This window comes from Molossus molossus, unplaced genomic scaffold (genome assembly GCF_014108415.1).
Source record: "Molossus molossus isolate mMolMol1 unplaced genomic scaffold, mMolMol1.p scaffold_m16_p_11, whole genome shotgun sequence".
NCBI classification, from domain to species: domain Eukaryota; kingdom Metazoa; phylum Chordata; class Mammalia; order Chiroptera; family Molossidae; genus Molossus; species Molossus molossus.
Window position 1 is genome coordinate 70,745,616 of NW_023425346.1, and position 15,714 is coordinate 70,761,329.

Consider the following 15,714-nt stretch of genomic DNA (forward strand, 5'->3'; position numbering starts at 1 on the left):
CTTTGTGGCCACTCTCAGGTAAAATAAGCGTTACTTGGACATAAGCACTGCGATACGTGCCAGTCAGTCTGATAACTGAGAAGGCCAAATGATTAATGGGCAGGTAGCATGTATAGTGTAGATACGTTGGATAAAGGAATAGTTCACATCCTGGGTAGGACAGCGCAAGATCTTATCACACTACTCAGAACAGCATGCAATTTAAATTTATGAATTATTTATTGCTGGAATTTTTCATCTAAATTATGGGACTGCTGTTGACTGTGGGTAACTAAAACTGCAGATAAGGAGGTATATTTGAAAACCATAATGATGGAATAACAGTGGTATACAAGTCACCCAGGATATCTGGGTTCACCCTCTTCTACCACTTTCAAGTTGGGAACGAACTGTAACCTCTCAGTGCCATAGCTCCTCCTTAGTAAACTGAGCATAACAGTAATAATAACAATACACCCTTAATGGGGCTGTCACAAGGATGAAAGAAGGTAATTTTAATAAAATGTTTAGTGTTTGGCATATTGTTTTCTATTAATATCTATTATTTGCTCACTCAGATATGAATATGTATATTAGTGAAACATTGTGCTGGTGGAATATAATGGTGAGGAAAATAGACAAAGTTCCCACCTTTACGGTGCACAATTACATAATGATACAAACAGTTGTAAAATTGCCACTGTGCCAAGTTCCAAGGAGAGTGGCGGGAGTAAGGCTGAGAAAGAACATATCAGAGATGCATCATTTTTATGGCTTGCAAGACTTGATGGATGGTGGTGGTGTCCAATTATGGAACACTGGACTGTGTTCAGGTTTAAGTGTGGTGGAAAAGGGTGTAGAGAATCATGAGTTTGGTTTAGATATATTGAATTTGAGGTGACTTTGAGACATCTAAGCAAAGATGTGGAAGGGTAGTCCTGAACAGGTCCAGAAATCAGAGAAGTCTGGGCTGGTGACACATTTGTTTGTTATTTGTATATGAATGGTAATCAAAGGCATTGCTATGGATGAGAATTGACCAAGGGAAGAGCTGAGAGTAGGTGAGAAGTAGACCTGTTACTTGAGCTTTGAGAAACTCTGTCATGTAGTGAGAAGGCAGTGGAAGATTGGCTAGAGATGAAGAAGAGTGCAAAGAGTTCTGTGCTGAGGAAACCAAGAGAAGAAAGCATTTCAGGAAAGGAGTTGGGGACCCTGTCAAATGCTGCTGAATGACTGAAGAAGACTAAGACTTAACATGTCTTTGAAAATGTACAAGACTGAGGTCATTGGTGAACCCAGGGCAAGAGTGGCAGGGCCAGGAGTACATTGGCATGAATTCAGGCATGGGCAGGTGTGGTGAAGGACTGAGTACAGGTGACAGAGCTTTGTCTTGGAAGGAGAGCTGCGCAGTAGTCCGGTGCCTGGAGGTGGCGGGAGAGGGGTTGTATTGTGTTCCCAGGGCTGCGGCGGTGAAGCACTACAGACCAGGGAATTACACGACAAATATTTCTCACAGTTCTCGAGGCTGCAAGTCCAGGATCCAGGTGTTGGCAGGGTTGATTCTTTCTCAGAACAGTGAGTGAAGAATCTGTTCTAGGTCTCTTTCCTTGGCTTGTCCATGCTCATCTTCTTCCTGTATCTTCATATCATTCTCCTCTACCTGTGTCCAAATTGCCTCTCCTTTTAAGGACACTGGTTATCAGAGTTTAGGCCCCACCCTAATAACCTCATTTTAATTTAATTGCCTCTTTAAAGATCCCATCTTTAAATAAATATAGTTATATTCTGAAGTACTGAAGGTTAGAACTTCAACACAGATTTGACGTGTGGGCACAGTTCATCTCACAACAGGGGTCAAGTGTAGTGGGGGTCTTTTTTTGTTTGTTTTTTAAATAAGAAAAACTGTAAGATGTTTAAAGCCTAGTGGGGTGTATCTACTTGGAGGGAGGGGTTTGAATATACAAAAGAGAAAGAATAATTAATACTGTCAAGTTCCTGACAAGGTGGAAGCGAATAGACTCCACAGCAGTTGAAGGGATTAGGCTGCAGAATGGAAGGAGGAGAACTCCCCATTGTAACAGGAGGAAGGACGGGGAAGGAGGAATCCAGAGGCACTTTCCTGTACAAGACAGGCCTCAGGAAGATGGAGTCTGTGTGACGTGTTCTCTTTTTTGTGTAAAGTAAGGTACGGAGGTTGACCTGCTTGGTGGTGTAGGTTGGGAAGGTGGAGAAGAGGAGTGGAGGTCTAAATGCAATGGCGATGATGCAGGATTTTTTTTTTTGTGGTGATTGTAAGAGTGAAATGACCCCAGAAATGTGGTTGTATTTTCAGGTAGTGTTGATATTGAATGTATGATGGAACCTTTCCTGCCTGTTGCATGACCCTACCAATGTGTGGCTGGCTGGTGAGGTGCAGCCCGGAGATGGGATTCATCCAGCGTTTGTGCTTTGCTATGTGGCAGATCAGTGGGTAGGATAAAAAGACAGAGAGGCAAAGGAGTTAATGTACTGCCAAATGCATATTAGAAATGATGGACCAGCTCAAGTGGATAAAGAAAGAAACTAGAGAAGGGTGATGATGGTAACGAGATTATTGTTAAAGACAAACTTCATTACAATTCAGTTTTCTTTATGTGAACATTACATGTAAGTTGGTTAGAACATGAATATTCATCCTCTAATGGTCCTACACTCTGTTTTTCATAGGTCACATTTTAGGGAAAGATCTATTTCCCTTGCCAAAATGATTAATTAAATGTAGTTATATAGTAACATACATTGATCATGTCAGCACACACGGATCATAAACGGTAATGTCTTCAGTCTTGCAAATCTGAAGAGAATGAAAAAAAATGTTTTGTTTATATGAAGATAATCCTAACGTTGACTATCTCTGCTTATGTTAAATTAGTGAAAATTGAATTTAAAAAAAAAATTTTTTGCTGACTTATCCCTGGAAACATAATGAAAGCTAAATCAATAGCTCTAATAAATAAAGTATGTGATAAATAATAACCATTATAGTTATCAGGTACTTATTTCCCACAGTTCAAATTGGTAGCCTCAGTCTTCATGTGGTATGCTGAGGTTCTCCATGCTGCTGCTGCTGCTACATTTAAAAATTAGATTTCACATATGTCTGGGTAGGAGACGATGCCACTTCACTGAAATATGCCATTGTGATTCTCATTATTCATTGCGGCAGTAATTACTGCCAGCATTGCAAGTGTTATTTCTAGAATCATCCATGTGCTTTTTCTTTTTTTGTAGAAAGGAACCACAGAGGCAAAATAGGATACACTCTGCATTGCATAAGTATACAGCTTGAGGCTGTGTGCCCAGTTCCTCATATTCTTTGTCCTGGTCAGATGTTGACATTTGCTTGACATGCCCTTCTGCCTGATGTGACCTCACTTACTTCCAGATAACTCTCTTGCATTCTTTATAAATTTGCCTGGTCATGAAAGAATGGTGGATAGTCATGTGCATTTTTGGCCTCTGCAGATAGATATTTGTCATGGTAGATTTTAATAATACATCTCCAAGGTTATACTTTGCATGTAAATGTAACCATTTGAGAGAGGTCACGCTGATATGGATTGGGCATGGAAAGCTTTTGCAGTAAGTTAATATTCAGATTGATTGAGCAAGATGTCTTGATTAAAATTAAGTTGCATAGCCTAGTTTGGTAAAGCATTATCATAAAATGCATTTAAATAAATTTGTTTACTGGGGCATCAACCTCAATTTGCATCATTTTTATTAGAAATAGTTATACATTTACTGATGTTGCATCCTAAGGGAAATTACTTTTAGCCTATATTAAAACTGTATATGCACTTGGCTATGTAACTGGGTTTTTTTTGGCCAAGATGCCATTGCTCTTTGAAAGTTCCAGGTCAGTGAGTTGTTTTTTTCCACTTACCATGATTTATGTATGGCATCCTGCTTTTGTTTCTAGCATATTCTGAAAGCAAAGTTTAAATGTTTGAACAGTGTCTTCAATTTTAAAAAATAATGTATAATACATTATTAATTAGTTAACTATTTTTGAAGTGCTTTCATTCTACCCTTATTTTTAGAATTTAGACATTTCTAGTAAAATAATTAGTTATATTAATTGTTGAAAGTAATTAAAAGTCATTTTATATCTGTTTCTATATCCATAGTTATATCACACAGTAATAAATGAGCACAGTACAGAATTAGAAAATATGCTGTATTTATAAAATCTAAATATAAAAATATGTATGTAATGTTCATTATAGAATTACTTAGAATTGGTGAATATTGGAAACGTTCCATGGGCTCAGCAATAGAGACTTGGCGTCTTAAAATCAGATATGGTAGTTATTTGAGGTAGTATATTACTTACTTCACTCTTCATAAGGGTGGATGGGTTGATTGCTTGCTTGCTTGTACAGAAGGAAAAAAGGGAGGGAGGAAGGCAGGCAGGCAAGCAAGGAGGCCAGCTTTCTTAAAAAAGGTTTGCAGGCATCAAAAATTATAACTAGCCACATGGAAAATCATTATAGTGTAGTTTAATGTTAAGTGAAAAACACAGGATAGAAATTACTTATACTCTATGAGAATTGGCTGCGGCACCGAAATCTGGAGCAACATATGAAAACAGTATGCATGTAAAAAATTAATGGAAGGAAATACACATGATTTTTTCCTAAATTGTGGCACTTCTATATAATTATAAAAACTTACATGAGCTGTTAGATATTAAAATGAATGTATTTTAACCTGGTAGTAATAGAAATGCACTCTGGGTCTGTGATACTCTGTTATAAAATTCTACAGTAAGCCTATCTATCCTTTGTGTCTATAATAGTGTGCTTCAGACACACCCACATTCACTTCTTGGGAGCTATCATAAGTTTAGATGTAGGGCACAACCATACATTGTTGTTGAATTCCTTATTCTAATGTAGTAGCAGGTAAATCTTGATGATACTATTTTTTTTCTATTCAAATTACTTCACTGAGTCTACGTGGATTTAGAGTATATATGTTTGTGGGTAGAGTTAACAAAACCCTTTCTTCTTCTGCATGAAAATTTGGTCTTTGCTTAACTATCTAGCTCTGGTCTCCTGAAAACCTGATAAAAACTTGGAAAGTCTAGGATGTTACTAGACAACATTACTTACAGTAAAAAATATTTTGGATGGCCCAAGCCAGGTAGCTCAGTTGATTAGAGCGTGTCCTGATATGCCAAGGCTGGGGGTTGATCCCCTGTCAGGGCACATACAAGAATCAACCAATGAATGCATGAATCAGTGGAACAACAAGTCAATGTCTGTCTCTCTCCCCTCCTCTCTCCACCTCCCTCCCTCCCTCCCTCTTTCCCTTCCTCTCGCAAATCAATAATTTAAAAAAAATGTATTCTGGATCTGGATTGGGAAAACTATTAATACTTGATGGAAAGCTTAACTTTGGGCTTTCTGAGTTCATTGACTTCGATAACAGGCATGACCCCTGTGGGGCAGGAAGTTTTTATTTTGTATCTGTCCCACATGCATCTCATGTCCTTACACCGGAACTGCAGGGCTGCTTCAGGGGCTCAGCAGAAGAGAATGCCAAATGCTGCTGTTCTGGCAAACTGGTCTCCACCCTGCATCCTTCTGAAGAGATTGTCATTGGAACTTAAAATGATCTGTGGGTCTGAATGTTTTGTTGATCCTAAGAGGATCCCTAGAGGGTATTGCAGTAGTATAATTCTATATAGTTACTTTTACTTTCTTTTCAAAATAAGAAAAATAGTATTTCAACTTTATATTAGTTAATTTATTCAGTTTTATCAGTGCTTTGGGAAGAATATTAGACAGGGCCGACGCATGGCTTTCAGTTCTAGTTTTTTAGTAATGGATTATGTTACCTTAGGCAGGTCACTTAATCTCTCTGAAACTCAGTTTTCTTAAGTGATAGATAAGAAATTTGGCAAATATCATTTCTGATTTCCCTTCCAACTCTAAATCCTGTAGTTCTCTGATTTTCTTATCATAAGTTAATTTTTAATCCAATTTTTGTGGGAGCATTATAGATTTCTTTTACCCTGGCAGATGGTAAAATATTTATTGCCTAGGTAATATAATTTAAAGAATTTAAATGAAAAATACTCAAGGAACTTTGGGAAGGAAAAACCAATTAGAACGAAAGTTGGAATAGCCTTAGATTATTTTAAAACTTCATCTCAACTTCCATTTATAGGTTGTGAACTGGCTTGAAGGACCTGGATCAGAACAACTAAGAGCCCAGTGGGGGATTGGAGATTCCATTCGGGCTTCCCAGGCCCTGCAGCAGAAGCACGAAGAGATCGAGAGCCAGCACAGTGTGAGAGGCTTTTTCCCTCTGCAAGCTACAATGCAGTTCTTAACGTGCATAATTAGTAGCATGTGTGATGCTAAGTGATAAGTTGCTATAAACTTTGGTATAGGGGCATAAACATACAGTAGGTTTACTGTATAGAGGCCATAAAGTACATTTTGACCACTTGGTACATACTCATTAGATAAAGTTTGGCCTTGGTTTTATCTCCAATACAGTTTAATGACTTTTTTTTTTTTTTTTTTTTTTTATCCTCACCCGAGGATATTTTTCCATTTTTTGTACAGATAGAATGGGAGGGAGAGAGAGTGAGAAACATCGACGTGAAGGGACACATCGAGTGGCTGCCACCCGCACGACCAACCAGGGCCGGGGACAAACTGCAACCGAGGTACGTGCCCTTAGCGGGAACCGAACCCGGGTCTCTCAGGACCGCAGGCCGACGCTCTAACCGCTGAGCCAAACCGGCCAGGGCTAATGACATATTTTTATAGAAACACAATACATGTGATATTTTTAAAACTATAGCGACAGAAGGAAGAGCGATAGTACAAAAATGGGACTTTCATCTGTAGTCCCTATGACAGAAACCGTGATTCTTCAGTCTTCAGAGGGAAACCTGCCCCTGTGTTTTTGGGTGTGTGCAGTACAATTAGATGCCTGAGAATAATTCCAGAATTGTTGCATTAAACATAATTGATGGAGAGTGAGTGCAGAAGGTGTGGGATATGTGTTCATTCTTTGTACATTTAAGGGTTTACATTTGTTACTGTGAAGGGGATATGAAATCAGTTATGAAATTGGGAAGTAAATTAATCTATAGGCAGATTGTAGGTAATAATTGTTCAAGAGGGTTTAAAATGTAACATCTTGTTATATGGAGGAGACTGGTATATGTTAAGCTCATGCTGTGTTATAGTTGACTCTTCATTATTGAGAAAATGATCATCTGGTTTGTGGATCAATTAGCTCACCTCCTTTACTCCCCCAAGTCATATTTTTATAGTAACTTAAAATAGATTAACTAGAAAATTGGAAAAATAAAACTCAAATCCATTCAGTTCTGTCTCCTTAGATTACCTGTCTTTAAAAATTGATTAATTTGAGCATACATACACATGCACACATTTATAGTATTCAGCCTTACACATAATCTGAGGAATAGAACATTTTCCCATAAATAGGTAATAAAAGAAGTCATTCCACCTTCAAATGCAATTCCAAGTGATCAGAACACACTCTGATTGGATTTATATATTAATTGGGAAAGAAAATGTGTTCAAGGGTAAATTATAATAGGCATCTTGACCTTCAGGATCTAAATGCACAACAATGGGGAACAGTATACAAAAATGTATCAATAGTGTTAAACTTTGGGCCCAGATGAGATTTAAGGATCATCTGAACATTATATATATGTTTTTTTTTCGATTCAATGTTTGTTTGTTTTTTTAATTTATTATTGTTACAGATGTTTTTCCTTTTTCCCCTAGACACCCACCTCCCTATTCTGTCTCCCCTTTCTCCCCCAAGTGTTGTTGTCTATGTCCATTGTTTATGCATACATGCATATAAGTTCTTTGGTTTATTTCATCCCTCCCCATGAACATTCTATTTATGTAATTATTTTTCTTCCCCTTCAGCTTCCCTAATTGAAGTGGTAACTAAGAAATTGGATAGTATTAGTAAATATATATTTAACTAAATGAGATTAAAGAATAAATATTGACTATGCTTTTCTTATAAATAAATTTTAATTGTTGATCAAGAATTATTTGCTCTTGCCCTGGCCGGTTTGGCTCAGCGGTTAGAGCGTCAGCCTGCGGTCCAGAGAGACCCGGGTTTGGTTCCTGCTAAGGGCATGTACCTTGGCTGCAGTTTGTCCCCGGCCCTGGTTGGTTCGTGTGGGTGGCGGCCACTCGATGTGTCCCTTTCATGTCTATGTTTCTCTCTTTTCCTCTCTCTCCTTCCCACTCTATCTGAGTAAAAAATGGAAAAATGTCCTCCGGTGAGGATAAAAAAAAAAAAAAAGAATTATTTGCTCTTGCCTAGCTGGTGTGGCTCAGTGGATGAGCGTCGACCCATGCATCAAGAGGTCACCAGTTCGACTCCCAGTCAGGGCATATGCCCAGGTTGTGGGCCCGATCCCCAGTGGGGGGCATGCAGAAGGCGGCCAGTTGATGTTCTCTCTCATTAATGTTTCTCTGTCTCTCTACCTCTCCCTTCCTCTCTCTCTCAAATCAAAGAAAAAAATTTAAAAAAAAGAATTATTTGCTTTTTATTAGAGACATATTTTAACAATATCTGACAATTATTTTCCTTTTAAATATATAGCATTCTGTTTAGTTTCCTTGTATTATTTTCTTTATAATATTTCCCAAATCAGTTTTAATGATCACCTATATGGGCAGATAAAATACACCCTATATCCTACAGGAATTGTAATCTGGCTAAGGGAACAATATATAAGCAAGAAGTATCACAAGAATTGGATAGTATTTACTAAATATTTACTATATGTTTGGTATATACTTACTAAAGTATTTACTGTATATTCACTAAAGATAAATACATTTTTTGGCACTTTTCCTAATACTTGTAAGAGACTTGAAATGAAATTCTATAATTGAAAATCTATATATTTTCTGCATTTCACAGGTTCCAACATAGTGGTTTTTCTTTTATGTTTAAAATAATATTGAATAATTTACATTTAACTTATAACCTCTTTTCCTGAGATTATATTATTTTAATTATCTTCGTACTTTTTAAATAATGCTGTTGTAGATTGTGATTTATTTGAACCTTATGGATAGTTCTGGAACAAGTTAGTATTGGGTAACTATATTCTGTAGTTTGTCCTCCTTTTAGTTCTTGAAAATAGTATTTGCTGTAGAACATTCTAGACTTTTTTTTGAGGATGAAGTTATGAAAGTATCCAGAAGTCCTTTAAATAAGGACACGTAACACATGAGGAGCCTAAAGACAGGATTTATTTATATTCTATAATTTTAAAAGATTCCAAGAGGAATAAATGTAGTTAGAAATTGGATTGTATTATAAAGAAGTTCACACAATTGGGTTACATACATATTATAAAGTCCACAAAAATATATATTGAAAAGTACATTATATATTGCATATAGTATGGATGAAATTACAAATGTTATATACATAGAGATTCCTGTTTTAGATGTTTGTTTTTGTATTTTTCTTATATTTATAAGGTTTTAAAATCAATGTAAGGAAACAAATTATTTATGGATGGTCCTATCCTTGTTCTTAAATGCTTCAGTTTACTTACAATGTAAATCGATACTACATTTCAGAACTTTTGAGTTGAAAAGGATTGTATGGATTATGCTAATACCAGTCACCTTATTTTATACATGAAGAAACTGGGAGATTACATTTTTTGATCAGTGGGTGTCTAGACTAAGGTTAAAACACCAATCTCTTGATATTCAGATGAGCTCCTCTCTCCCTTTCCCCACCCCATCTCTGCTCTCCCTTTGTGCCTCCCTGGTAAAGCAGCCTACTCAATTTCATGGGCTTGCTTGAAGATGGAGCTTTTTTTTCATTCTTCTTCCCCATAACACTTGAGGACATATGCACATACATTGACATCTGCATCATAGACATGATGCCCAAAGAAAAGAAACATTAATGCCTTATTATGGATTTCATTTCTTTAAATTATGTAATACCTGGAATTTGTTTCAAAATTGGGAGGTGGGGACAGATTGGATGGGACAAATGAAACAGGATTGGCCATGAGTTGATAATTATTGAAGCTGGATTGTACATGGGATTTCATTATAGAGTTCACCCTTGAACAATGAGGGGATTAGGGGTGTGGGCACCCCTTCCCTGCTTCACTGGTGAAAATGCACATATAACTTTGACTCCCCCAAAATTTACTAATAGCCTACTGTTGACTGGACACCTTACTAATAACATTAACAGTTGATTAACATATTTTGTATATGTATTATGTACTGTATTACAATAAAGTAAGCTAGAGAAAAGAAAATGGTATTAAGAAAATCATAAGGAAGAAAAAAATATGTTTATGATATTTATTGAAAAAAATATCCATGTATAAGTGGACCCATGCAATTCAAACCTGTGTTGTTGAAGGGCCAACTAGTTTCTACTTTTGAATAGATTTGGAATTTTTCATTCTGAGTTTACAAAAGAGAATTGCACCATTTAAACCAATAGATGGCACTGCATTTTCAACTTCAGAATAGGTTAATGCAGGATGAGCTTATGAAGTTGAAGATATTCTGATATTTTATTAAAAGCTTTCTTTCCTCTTTGTAAATAAAGGTCAACACTTTAAAGCACGTATTGGAATTGTTCAGGTCTTATGAAACTATAATGACAGATTTCTAGTATATTGATGGGTTAATAGGATTAGAATTTGGAGAAGCTTTTACCAGACTACTTTGTATTTAAAAACTTTCTCAAGTATTAAGTTTTAGATTCTTCCTAAAAGCACAATTCATAAATAAACCTAAAAATAAATTTATTAGCCGAGAATTGATTTATGCTTCTTAAAAGACCACTGGCTCTTGGATGGAGAATAGGGACACGCAGTGCAACAGGAAGACAGGAGGCTAATAGCGTGGAGGCAGTGTAAGTAACGCGCAGCTGTGAGATTCACGGGCTAAGCCAGCAAGACTTGCTCCTGGAAGAAGAATTAGATGTTTGGCCTCAGCAACTAGTATCAAGATGGGGAAGACTGGGAGAGAAGGGGTTGGGAGGCTGGAAATCAGTATCTTTGGGGACATGTTAAATTTTAGATATCTAAAAGTCACCTGAATGAAGATGGTTAGTAGACAGTTGGGTATCAGTATCTAGAGTTCAGGAGTGGGTCAGTGTTGAGGATATTAATTTGGGAGTTATAAGCCTATAGAGGTTATTTGAAAGCATGGGACTAGCCCTGGCCGGTTTGGCTCAGCGGTTAGAGCGTCAGCCTGCGGTCCAGAGAGACCCGGGTTCGGTGCCTGCTAAGGGCATGTACCTCGGTTGCAGTTTGTCCCCGGCCCTGGTTGGTCGTGAGGGTGGCAGCCACTCGATGTGTCCCTTTCACATCGATGTTTCTCTCTCACTCTCTTCCGCTCTCTCCCTCCCGAACAAAAAATGGAAAAATGTCCTCCGGTGAGGATAAAAAAAAAAAGAAAGCATGGGACTAGATGAAATCATCCAAGCCCACTGAGTATTGACTTAGAAGCAAAAGGCCTTTAGAAACCTGAACCCCGGCTCACTCCTAAATTTCAAGGGCAAGAGAAGAAGGAGTTGTGTGTCTCAGGAAACAAGAGAAAAAGGCATTTCAAGGAGGAGAAATTGCTCATTTTTGTCTGATGTGGCCGAGAAGGCCAATAAGATAGACTGAGAATTTGACAAGAGTGGGAAGCACAGATCCTGATCAGAGTAGATTAAAAAGAGAATAGGAAATGATAGAATGAATATAGAGACCTCCTTTAAGGGTGTGTGTGTGTGTGTGTTGTTTTTTTAATGGAGGTTTAATTTATATATAGTAAAATGCACATATCCTAAGTATATATTTTGTTTTATAATGTAAGATATATTATTTGTAAGCTAATGGAAATGATAATAATTAAAAAAGAAGACTTGAGGGGAAAGAGAAGATAATTCCAGGAGCAAAGCCTTGTATAGGCAACAGGATAGCATATAACACACAGTGAAGTGGTTGCCTTTGAAGCAGGAACAGCTCATTTGCTATTACAGTGGAGAGGGTGAAACATAAGGCTACAAAAGCAGGGATTTGTCGGTGAGATGAGAGAGTTCTCATCTAATTGGTTCAGAAGTTAGATTTTTGGTTGAGAGTAAAGAGGTGAAAAGGAAGTTGGAGATTTAAGGAGTAAAAGAAAAAACAATCCTGAGAATGGGGAAATGAATTGACTAGAGAAATGTAATAGGATTGCCAAAGACCCATTTAGTAATAACTTTCAAAAGATACCTATCCATAGTTTTTATTTAGCCATGTTCAGGTCCTCTTGTGTAGATACAGTAGGCAAAGAATGCAGGTCTCTGGCTGCACAGGTGACCCTGCTGGAAGGGAGGAGGAGAGCCTCTGTTCAGAGGTAGAAGTGAGGACACAAGGCTCCTGAGTGCTGGACAGTGAAACATGCTCAGGTGAATGGATGGGTAGACCCTATGGGGTTGCGGGTGTCAGCATACTAAAGGATGTTCAGTACACATCCAACAGTAGCTGTTGGTCAGAGAATGAGAGTTTGGAAATTGAGATTTTGGGAGCTGTGATGTAATGACAGGATTTTATGTCCATTGGAGTGGGTAGCTGAGGTCAGATGAGGACAGGGCAGTTGGAAACAAGGGAGGGAGTCAAGGAACTGAGGGTTGGCTCAGCGTTGGGTAGATAGATGTCTGTGTGACGGAAGCAGTAAGAAGGCTGATCTGAGAGGAAGGCAGTGACCTTTGCTGAACTCCCTGGATGAGGGCTTGCAACAGGAAAGGTTGGAAAGACGTATTTTGACAGCATGCACTCCAAGGAAGATGTGGTTTTGAGAGAAGGAGAAGATGAAATTGTCTGCAAATAGTAACAAGGCAGCCATCCCTCCATCTCAAGGCTTGTGGTATGTCAGCTGTGAAAACAAAAACAGCTATTAGTTAGGAGGGCTGCAGGGCTAACTGCTTTTTTCTGAAGGTGGACAGGTATCACATAAAGCAAGAAAGAGAAGGGAACATTTGAGACCACAATGAGGCTCTGGGAGATTTTTGCCCTTGGCAGGAGTGAGTTCCAGGAATTGCAGTGGAATTATTTGGGGGTTGGGGACTTTTCATCTTGATTTAAATAATTTTGCCTAAGAAAATTCTTTTGTCTGTTACTTAGTGTATCTGGAGAAATTATGCAATGTAGTTCTCCAGAAATGAGTTTTATCCTTTACAATGTTTCTATCACAGGAATGGTTTGCAGTGTACGTGGAGCTCAATCAGCAGATTGCAGCACTCCTAAATGCGGGGGACGAGGAAGATCTTGTGGAGCTGAAGTCCCTGCAGCAACAGCTCAGTGATGTTTGTTATCGACAGGCCAGTCAGCTGGAATTTAGGCAAAACCTCTTACAAGCAGCTCTTGAGTTCCATGGGGTTGCCCAAGATGTAAGTATCCTACTCTGGTTGCTTTTTCTTCTCTTCAAATTATCTGCACAAATTTTTACAGGTTTGCATGTCTCCTAATTATTTTTCTGGAACAATAAAATAACGTACTAGTGGGGGAAATGAAATAAAATCTTTTTTATAAGTCAGTCTGCATGCAACTAAACCTTTTTTTGTCTACATAGAGTGTTCCAACTAGTAGATATATTTTATTTTGATTGTTTCTTGATGTTTATGCTTTATAACAGAATGAAATGGAAATTTCAATACTTTTGTACATTCTGCTGACCTGGATATATTTCTTTGTCTTCCTGGTGCATGCATCTGTGTGTTCTGTCTTTCAGATAACATGTATTCTAATTATTCGTTCTTGTCTTTTAACAGCATAGTCTTTTTCAAGTATAATTGTGATAACCTCATTAGATATAAACCTCATTAATCATTACACACTTTAGATGCCGATTACATCAGGGTTATCTCTTTGGTGTCCCTCTGCTTTAGTTGTCTCAGCAGTTGGATGGCTTATTAGGGATGTTGTGCGTAGATGTAGCACCAGCTGATGGAGCATCGATTCAGCAAACTTTAAAACTGCTTGAAGAGAAGCTGAAAAGTGTTGGTAAGCAGATTTTAAAAAATGCTGAAACATAAGGGTTCTTTTCAAAAAATATCATTACCATAGTTAGATAAGTCAATGTATTCTGAACTAATAATTATTTACAGGAAAAATTATTATAAAAAAGGTTTTCTTTATTTTCCCTTGAAGGGCGTAATTTATACTAAAATGTTTATTTTTTACCGTTGGTCAGTCACTCTTCCTCCATTGGACCCTTAGCCTTTCTTATTACCCAGCTATATCTACAGGTGCTGTGTCTTGCATATGCTCTGGACAGTTATTGTAGTGCATGCACAAGCTGTAATTAGCTGTGAAGTGTTCTGTGGTAAACCCTGTATGCCCCCAACTGTGTTTTATGCAATGATTTCTGTTGTTGCTATATCCTAACCTTGTGAAAAAATACTTGGTTTGGTTCTGTGCATCATTTGTTTCTCCCAACTGAAAACATTGCCAAGATTCCATACTCTCCAAGGGGAGGATGGTCCACTTTCATTAAGCTAGTTCTCTCACTTGGCATCAAGGCCTTTTAAAACTCAGAGAGAGTAAACACAGTGACTTTCCCTAGGTCCTGACTGGAGAGGTCGACAGTGAATGTAAAAACGGGAAGTAGGGGTGGATTGAGTGGGACAGGAGGGCAAAGGTGAATATGAGAAGAGACGGAAACCTAAGACAGAGATTTAATATAAAATGGTAACTCATGATTGGACCCAATTAGTTAGTTAGTTAATGAAAAGGACTTGAAGGAATGGGTTTGAAAAATCCTGTTAATATTGGCATTTTACTTGCTTGAAGCCTTTGTTATTTTAGCAGATGATATGCATGATACACATTTAGTATTTAATATGCCAAATGAAATTTATTTGAAAATGTCAGAAATTTTCTCAAGCTACATGTTTTCTTTAAAAAAGAAAAGAAATTCCTTTATACTTCTCTAATTTGGAGTATTGCAAACATATCCTGAGTGTTGCTTCTTGTTGGATATAAAGTGGATAGTGCCTATACTCAAAATGTTCAGCATCCTTTAACATTGCTTGAGTGATTGGAAGTCTTACAACTCATACCGTTTTTTGAACAAAATATTTGCCTTGTTCTTCTAAAAATTGTACTACGTAAAAGCAGAAAGGAAAAAAAAAAGAAACCTCGTCAAATTAGAAATTCTCACACTTCCTGCTTTCAGTTTTAAAAAGTAATATCTATGGAAATTTATGACTTGGAAATCTCTTAAAGGAGACTTTGACACTGTTGGGGGGAGGTCCAGTTTGAGCTACATTTAAAGGGGATTTATTGCCCAAAATGTTCAGAGGACTCTATCCCAAGACAGTATAATGTAAAGGCTGTTATACTTGGAATTAAGTACAGTATCTGCTGAGAGGGTTTACTTGAGGGAGGGAAAGCAGCTCTGTTGTTTAAGAGGTTAAATCTTGTAACTTTTGTTTTAGATGTAGGATTGCAAGGTTTGCGCGAAAAAGGTCAAGGTCTTCTGGATCAGATCTCCAATCAGGCATCCTGGGCCTATGGAAAGGATGTAACCATTGAAAACAAAGAAAATGTGGACCACATACAAGGAGTGATGGAAGACATGCAGCTTAGGAAACAAAGGCAAAGTTTGACTGTTAATTTTTGCTAAGACAGTGCAATATTAATTA

General features: G+C 37.6%; 1 protein-coding gene across 2 annotated transcripts in view; it reads left to right on the top strand.

The window, feature by feature from the left end:
• SESTD1 (SEC14 and spectrin domain containing 1) overlaps nt 1-15,714 on the top strand; it is a 69,842-nt gene that overhangs the window by 40,913 nt on the left and 13,215 nt on the right. For both annotated transcript variants that reach the window (XM_036254769.1, XM_036254770.1), the window contains 4 exons: nt 6,196-6,318; nt 13,264-13,458; nt 13,957-14,071; nt 15,508-15,667. In XM_036254769.1, coding sequence (XP_036110662.1) covers nt 6,196-6,318; nt 13,264-13,458; nt 13,957-14,071; nt 15,508-15,667 — 593 coding nt within the window. The remainder of the gene's footprint in view (nt 1-6,195; nt 6,319-13,263; nt 13,459-13,956; nt 14,072-15,507; nt 15,668-15,714) is intronic.